Raw genomic sequence first — 8,485 nt, 5'->3', positions numbered from 1 at the left:
ATTATGTATTGAAGATGTTCAATGTGAACATACCGAAAATATTTTAATAACTAAATTATGGTCAGCATGGTTGCCGCCCTCCAAACACCCACCCATTCATAAAAACGTCCACCCAAATAATGACTGAATAATTACTTGGCATGCTCAAAGCATGAGAAGTAAATTAACTGAACTCGAACACTTCCTCGAGGTACAGTCAATCGATGTTGCCTACATCACCGAAACTCACTTATCGTAGAAAGTCAAATTTTAGTCCCAAACTTCANAGCTGTTATTTAAAAATAATATTTTATTATACAATAATTTAAATACTAATATACCACAGAACAATAAGAAAATGTATCAAAAGGTCATAACATCGAAATCACCCGGTAAGGGACAGGACGGCACATTTTCATTCACTTTTCTTCTTCAGAACTTTATTTTCGTACTGCATCTGTTCTAAGCTAATGCTTACATCCGTGTAACAGTCCTTTAACTTTTTATTTTCTTTTTTAAGGCATTTCAGTTTCTCCATGCACATACTTTGTTTCTCGGTTACTTTATCAAACATAGTGTAATGTTTACATAATTCTTCATTGATTTTCTCTATCGCAGCCCTTGACGTTATTAATAAATTCTTCAAATGTATATCCCCTGTGGCATCAGCAATTTCGTTTGCAGCGGTTCTTAAACTTTCATTCTCCTCGACAACTGTATAAAGCTTTTGTTCCATCTTATCATGAATTGTTCTATTAACTTGGTCCTTTTGCATGGCGAACGCTTTAAGTTTGTCAATAATTTCGTCCTTTCTATCCAATTCGCATTTGAGTTTGTTGCACGTGTCTATTTTCACTGTAAGATCGTTTCTTAGATGCTTTAAAGCACATTGGAGTCTATCAACCGATTGAGTTCGCCATCCGCCTTCCTTATGTGAACAACTCGGTTGATCGTCTGAATTCGAACAGTCGTTGGAGTCCTTAAGACGGCCCTCCTTTTTCCTAAGGTTGGATATCTCGGCATCTTTTTGCTGGATCTGTTTTTCTAAGTGTTTGTTTCTGCATTTCAGGGATTTGACCTCTTTACTCATGTCACATATCGTCTGTCGCAACTGTTCTTCCAAGCTCGATAGTTGTCGTTCCGATGATGAAATTACTTGATTCTTTTTGTTCAGTTCACCTTGAATTTGTTCTAAAACTTGACGCTATGAAACGGAAATTAAGTATCAATAATCTGCTGGACGATAAACGAATGTTTTTTTTTAAATCAAATCGTTTAAAAAGTTTTATTTACATTTACTATTCAATTTTGTAGTACCAACAAGCTCTTACATTGCCTATTGTCAAAAACTTCATAAAATTTTAAAATTAATGGTCATAATCAAGTGCATGAAATAAGTCAAAATGGAATTTGTTTTTGTCGATTACTTTGATATTCTAAATGTAACAGCAGCGACATTTTTTTATGCAAGATCGTTAAGGACTATTGAAATTGGTATTAATCTTGTTCGAATTTATTACGGTTTCTACAATTGTTTCAACACAATTATATGTCTTCTGCTTTTTATATAATTTTTTCCCCGATCAATTTTAATATTTTCACTTTTCTCCAGGATTTCAGAGTCGATTGCTATAAAATAATTTTATTTGTCGAGAATAAACGATATAGAACATCAGTAATATACTGTTTACTCTAGAAAAGGACCATTACATCGAAACAATTGTAGAAAAAAAATTTTTTATTTCATTATCAAAAATTCGAAAGATATCACAAACTTTTACGTTCTAAGCATTGAGCATTGTAAAACATTCTAAAAAGAACCTCACTCATTCTACCTACTGGCAACCTAATTTTAGATTTAACAGACAGACAGCCAGGGCATAGGGTGAAGGTGCCTTATTTTTTAAGATTTACAGAAATGTAGAATTTCACAACAAATTTTCCTGCTTTTTTCATTTCTAACATAAAAAATATGCATTTTTATTATTTTAATAAAAATTACGTTGTCTTTAAATGACGTCGAACGAACGTCAATATGTAGGTCACCAATTAATTTTACCTCCGATAGCTTACAGTTTTTCCCTAGACAAAATTTTTCAGTCTCTCTCCAGTCTCTCAGTGTCTTTCAGCGTCTCTGAGAGCGTCTCACACAATCTCTAAGTTATTGCCTAGGTGTTTTTGTGGATCTCTCACAGTCTCTGTATGAGAGACTCGAACGATAAAATTGTTAATTCAGAGATTCGAGTCTCTCACAGAGAGACTGAATAAATAAAACTGAAAAATTGAGAGACTCGAGTCTCTCGTAGAAAGACTAGGATCTCTGAAGTATGTTCAACTATAAAATTTTAACCATGCCTAATTGAGAGATTCGAGTCTCTCGTTCAGAGATTCGAGTCTCGTTCAGAGACTGGATACGAAATGAGGATCTCTCTATGAGCAACTCGAGTCTCTTGTTCAGAGACGCTAAACAGTTTTTTTGATAGTCTCTCGACAGTCTCTCTCAGCGACATCAGAGAGACTCGATGAGAGACGGAGACTCGAGTCTCGCTTTCAGAGACTCTGAGAGACTGAACATTTTTATCTCGGGTTGCTTAAACATCTTCCGAAATAATGAGAACCATTCATGATTTTTCGTGTTTTTTGCAATAATTTTACTCTTCACTCTACCCCTTCTGTGACGTGCCCTCCCACCAGGAATTTAATTAAGAATTTCAGGGTCTGAATTTCTGTAAATTTTTCAACACTATCTCTTATAACTGCAAGCCAAATTTCCTCTCAATATTTTATACAAATCCGACCAATGTTATTGTTAATCACATCCATTGCAATATACTATGAATAAACCAAACATTTAAAATTATCGTTACAGAATTCTCTTTATGTGAAAATGTAATAATTCAATCGAAGTTAGGCTTCACAACTTTTTTACGACTTTCTCTTTTTTACCTCGAACTTTGCCCATAGTTCAGTTAGAAAAATCATAGCCAATTATAGTTTCAATTTACAAAAAGTACAACTCATAACTCGAAAATTTTACAAGATACAAAGTTTACTACTACAGAATATGTCTTGATGAGAATATATGAAACTTTTTTACTTTCATAAGGACAGATGTATAAAATTGAAAAAGAAAAATAGATGTTTTCTAATAATGTCACTGAATAAATCTCAAAAAAAAAAAAATGAATTAATACTAAATCAATTGTAGTCTAACCCTTTTCTAAAATTTAAATTGATTCACCCTGCAAATACCTGTTGTTCTTGTTCTCCGCCAGTTAGTTTCTCTATTTGCATAACCAATTTCTGAATTTCATTTTCCTGATCTTGGATGCAAAGTTCAAATTGTCCTAGTTGCTCCATCATCTCTTCCTTTTCGGCTTCGATCAATTTAGCGTTCGAAACTTGCTCCCTTAAAGCATCGCATTCAGATTCCATCGCCACCAGCTCCCTGTACTTCGCCTTGTACAAATCTCGTTCCGCTCTGATCGTTTCGAAACAACGAAGCTTGTCAAGACATTGTCTATACTCGCATTCAATATGAGCTAATTCATCCACTTTGGCTTGCAGCTGATCTCTCTCTTCTTGAATCGAATCCGTCAAACTTGCTTTGCTTGACAAATTCTCTATAAGATCTTCGGAATTTGCGAGTTTGCCTTTCATTGCTTCTTTGGACTTTCTGCATTTTCTTAATTCGGCTCGGCATTTTCCTAATTGCTTTTCCAGTGCTGCCGCTTTGTTACATTCGTACTTGAGTTTGCACACTTGTTCTTCGAGTTTCTGGAGTTTTTGAAGGCGTGCCTGTACGCTTCGTCGTTCGTTAGAGATGTCATCCATTTTGCTGCATTTCTTTTTAAATTCTTTGACTTGATTCGGTAGTCCTTGCATACAGGCCATTTTTAGTTCAAGATTGTGCACTTTTTCTCGTAAACAGTCTCTTTCTTGAACCACTTCCTCATAGCATTTGACCTTTTGTATCAATTTGGCACAGTAACCTTCTGCTTTTTCCTTATTTCCAGTAGCAATATTTGCCTGCTCAATTTCATGTTCCAATTTACATACCCTTTTCCTAAGACAGTTTCTTTCGTGTATGACCTCGTCGTAATATTTAAGTTTTTGCCTAGTTTCAAAATCTGCAGTTGTGAGTAATTCTCTTTGTAACTGACACACTTTTGATTTAAGACACTGCCTTTCCTTGGCCACTGTTTCGTGGTGATTCCACAATTCTTCTAGTAGGTCTTTCACCGATTGCAGTTCTTTCTGATCTTTTTGGCACTTTTCAAGCTCGCACTCTAAATGGCACACGTGTGATTTAAGCCAATCTCTTTCTTGAGTAATGTCCTCACATGTGGCAGTTAACTCTGTCATTTCATCTTGTACTTTGCACAGTTTAGCTTTTGAACATGCCATTTCATTTATATAATTTGAGGCGGTACAAGAAATTTCGTTCGCTTCCTTTTCCATGCTTTCAACTTGTTTTTTGAGAAGGGCGTTTTCACATATTGACGCATCCATCTCCTTTCCGTGCTCCTCTAATATTATTTGATTTTATTATACATAAATTGACAAAACAACCAACATAATATTGCGCTATTTAGAATTCAAAACAATTTAAAATAGATTTGCTGTTTTTTAATTTTTTTTTATATTTTTCTATACATATAAAGACATACTTGAATGTTTGCAAAATACTATACTATTAAAGTTTGATTAAAAATTATTAATATTCAATGTAAATACTATACAATTTATTTCAAAATTCTCACTGCAAGAAGAATTTAGTCATAAATTTCTTTTTTTTTTGCAGGATTGTACAGTTATTATAAAATTTGTTACGAAAGAATATTACATATTGAGATATTAAGAAAATGAGCTCATTTAAAATAAAATGTGTCATACCTTGGCAAGCTTCTAGTTCAGCCTTTAAACTTTCGTTTTCTGCTTCCAAGGAACTCAGCCGTTCACATAACACCTTCATATTTTCAACTTCTTCAACAAGGAGTTGAAATTGTTCTTCTGGTGATAAATCTCCTTTAGCTATTTTGGCTTCAATGGTTTGAACTTCCTGAGTGCAAATGTCCTTTCCTTCACCTCCTTTACTACCCTACATTTTGAACGAATAGTATAATATAGATAGATAGACCGCATATGACTACCTGTATCCACTAATTACTAACTTTTTTATTTATAAGGTATATCTAAATCTAATTGGTTAAAGCCAATAATTTACTAATTTTAATATATCATTAGAGAGTAATTTAATATTCAACTTGCTTTAATTCAGTCAAACAATCTACCAAAAGATGGCATAGGCACATAAAACACTATTGTTTAAATTACAATTTGATTTTTAATTTTACTTAGCAATTGCTTCTTCAGAAGTTTATCACTTAAGTAGGTACTTATAAAATCAAGTAACATTAAAAATCTTTTAGTTTTATTTTATTTTTAAGTGTTCATAATGGATTTCAACCAAATTGCAGTATAGTCTATTTTATATATCTATTATAAAAGACATATTTATAATCACATAAGTTAAATCGGCGAACAGTAATATACGAGTTATAATCAACGCCTAATAATTATGTTTAATGCAGTTGTAGTATAAATGTGAACATTAACGAATTAATAGTTAGTAGACATATTTATTTTTTCGCACTATACAAAATATACTAGGATATTTTTAGTTTTATTTGTGGCAGCTTTAGTGTGGAGATCAAAAGAACACTTTGTATTTTCTCTTAAATTTTTTAATCAAGGTATATTGCAAGTTTATCTACATTGAAATTGTAACTGCACCTAATTCAATTTAATTAATTACCAGACGTCTAAATTATCTCACTCACCCCCGTACTACTATAATTACTACTACTTTCTTTATTACTATACCTTATGTACTACGTCTGAACTAGCAGGTTCTTCACTGTCCCCGGCAGTTATGCCTTCAACTCCCTGAAACACATTAAATACAGTAAAAATTTGTTTTCTATTTAATTTCTAACACTACTCTAACTCTAATTTATTGTTATGAAACCATTGTGAGTAATACGTTATTGAACTTATTAGGCATTTAAGACCACTCATCCCCCCTAATTACTACTACGTTTTTTGTTACCATACCTCATTTATGTCTGAACTGTCAGGTAGTACAGTGTCCGCGGCAGTTACGCGTTCGACTCCCTGAAACATATTAAATAAATTAAAAAGTTGTTTTTTATTTAATTTCTAACACTGCTCTAACTCTATTTTATTTTTATAAAACCTTTGTGTCAAGTTCGTTTCTGAACTTACTAAGCATTTAGGACCAATAAGAAATAAGGCTCATCATTTAAAATTCGCGCAAAATGAGTTAAACGTTTGTGAAGGTATACTTCATTTACTTTCTCTAGCGATGTGCCTCTTCCAATGTCTTGGATGCGCGCTGGCAAAATCGTAGGTAGGGAGAAAAAAGCTCATTATACTCTCGACTCTTGTTCATTAAACATACTTCTTCGTACAGTACCTGCCAAAAGTTTTGTTCAATCATGAATAGTAGTACGAGTCGAAAACAAGCGTTAAAGCCTTTAATATGTCTTCAAATATAAATAAACATCTCGTTGATATTTTCAGTAGTAAATGGTACCAATAACAGCACATTTGAGCAATGCAATTGTAGTGGATAAAACAGTCAATTTTTCCGTGCAGTACTGTACGGATTATACGCTCTTCACCGGTTAAGAGTTTGGCCGAGAGTTGTCTCCTTCTTTGTTTGGCCTAGTGCTGTTCTTTTCTACTTTGCGTCGGTCCAACTGAAGGTCACATCGCTACAGAAAGTAAACGAAGTATAATGGTTTCAATTAACTCACCATCTTTAAGTTACCGGCTTGAGTAGACTTCACAGAACTAACTTGTTTTGCTTGCACCCCTTTAGTGGAGTCGACTTTCATTGCGTCTGAACGACCCTGTAAGCAAAGTCCTCTCAGTAACTCTCAAATTAGGAATCTCACAATTTACTCTAAAACATAGACAACAATCTTACTGTTCCCATCTTCTTTTTTTGGTCGTCTGTAAGTAAACTGTTCATTTCCTGTAAACGTCTCTTTAAATCTGCAAGTAGTAGTTCTAACAAAACTTCGAACGGAATGTATCTTCCTAGACTCATCTACAAAAAGGATTAAGGACTTTGTAACATTTTTGTCTGAACTATAGTTTCAGTTCATAGAGTTTTCAGTCCATTACTTTTACTTGTTATTAAACAATATCTTTTTGGAATTTGTATACGTAAAAGGTTATTTGATAAGGTACAGAAACCCTTATATAATATTACCCTTCTTTCCTTAAGTAAAAGCTCTAAAATATATTGCCTTCTATCTTCACATTCGTCAGTCCAACATCTAGCATCTGTCGCAGATCTATAGGCTTTTAAGCGTCCTTCGGATCTCCTAGGCAGCAACTCCTCGAAGCCTTCATCTTTAAAACAGTTAGCTTTTTTTGCTACGTACGACATTTTCGTGGCTGTTCAAGTACAGAAATTTCGAACTAATCCCTATCTATTTCACTTCGTTCTGCAACTTAATTTTAAAGTTTGATAGTGTCAATACACAACTGACATCAATAATTTAAGTCGTGATTTGTCATTTACTAATTACTTGTTTTCGTCCATGGAAACCGCTTGCAAACACTAGAGCTAGAAGTAAACATAAAAGTTTTGGAAATAATCCTGTTCTGTCCAGTCCTCTACTGGCCTGTCCTGCATCGTCCTGTCCCGTACCGCCCTCTTCCCGTCCCGTTCCCGGAACAGAACATGAAAGGCGTGTAAACAGTAGTAGTAACCATCCCTTTTATTGAAAATTTTCGAATAATGGATGATTTAGTTTAATTTAGATACTTATTACGAGATGGAGAAAGAGCCAAGTGTTTTTCACAATATATAGCTTTAGTATTGTTATGAATTTAATTACAGTTACTAATACAAATGTTTTGTGTAACACGTAGAAAAACTGTTGAAATAATTACAGTTGAGATGGTGTAATTTTATTATTTACTTATTGTAAACTTACTTACGAAATGTTTTTTCGTTTTAGATAAGTTTACAATAATAACTGTGGTAATACATAATTCGCAAAATTTTATATTTTACTGTTTCTGGGCCGGGTACAGATAGCATCTCATCCATTGTACAAACTTTTGTACTATATGTTCGTTATGTAATTCTGGCTGAATAAGTAATTTAAGATAATAAGTTTAAAGTTTTTGAAAATTAATATTTTGTTTTGTTTACAGCTACCTAGAATATCCTTTCTCAATTGTGGAGCATTGTTGAGACACCTAAATGATAGAAATGTCATGGATTAATCAACTAATGATGGTAAGTTAAAAAAAAAAACTAATTTTCTGTTGTTATAAAAAATAGGTACGGTGTATGTACCACATCTGCGTTCTTTTTTAGTTTTACACTTGGATTATTCTTTTTTCTTTTTATTGTTCGGAAAGCTGTCTATTAGTTTTCAAAATATATATATATATATAT

General features: G+C 33.2%; 1 protein-coding gene and 1 long non-coding RNA gene across 2 annotated transcripts in view; one reads left to right on the top strand and one right to left on the bottom strand.

Moving 5' to 3' along the window:
• Positions 1-274: 274 nt before the first annotated feature.
• On the bottom strand, positions 275-7,585 carry LOC108743043 (girdin-like). The gene is made up of 8 exons (XM_018478451.2): positions 7,283-7,585; positions 6,995-7,117; positions 6,822-6,917; positions 6,097-6,156; positions 5,866-5,928; positions 4,876-5,080; positions 3,232-4,508; positions 275-1,183 (listed from the first exon to the last, which is right to left on the bottom strand). The coding sequence occupies exons 1-8, from the start codon at positions 7,460-7,462 to the stop codon at positions 395-397; spliced, it is 2,793 nt and encodes a 930-aa protein (XP_018333953.1). The 5' UTR covers positions 7,463-7,585; the 3' UTR covers positions 275-394.
• Positions 7,586-8,104: 519 nt separating this feature from the next.
• LOC108743045 overlaps positions 8,105-8,485 on the top strand; it is a 5,014-nt gene continuing 4,633 nt past the window's right edge. The window contains exons 1-2 of the long non-coding RNA XR_001938761.2: positions 8,105-8,180; positions 8,239-8,323. This is a non-coding gene — a long non-coding RNA (uncharacterized LOC108743045). The remainder of the gene's footprint in view (positions 8,181-8,238; positions 8,324-8,485) is intronic.

Source organism: Agrilus planipennis, unplaced genomic scaffold (genome assembly GCF_000699045.2).
Source record: "Agrilus planipennis isolate EAB-ADULT unplaced genomic scaffold, Apla_2.0 scaffold424, whole genome shotgun sequence".
NCBI lineage: Eukaryota > Metazoa > Arthropoda > Insecta > Coleoptera > Buprestidae > Agrilus > Agrilus planipennis.
Note: the sequence above shows the minus strand (reverse complement) of the source record. Positions and strands in the feature narration are given on the sequence as shown.

Excerpts from the sequence above, each read along its gene's own strand:
- LOC108743043 (XM_018478451.2), bottom strand. The coding sequence starts at position 7,462 with ATGTCGTACGTAGCAAAAAAAGCTAACTGTTTTAAAGATGAAGGCTTC. Across the intron at positions 6,157-6,821 it reads AAGCCGGTAACTTAAAGATG|GGAGTCGAACGCGTAACTGC; the intron begins GTGAGTTAATTG and ends AATATGTTTCAG. Across the intron at positions 5,081-5,865 it reads GTTCAGACGTAGTACATAAG|GGTAGTAAAGGAGGTGAAGG; the intron begins GTATAGTAATAA and ends TTCAAAATGTAG.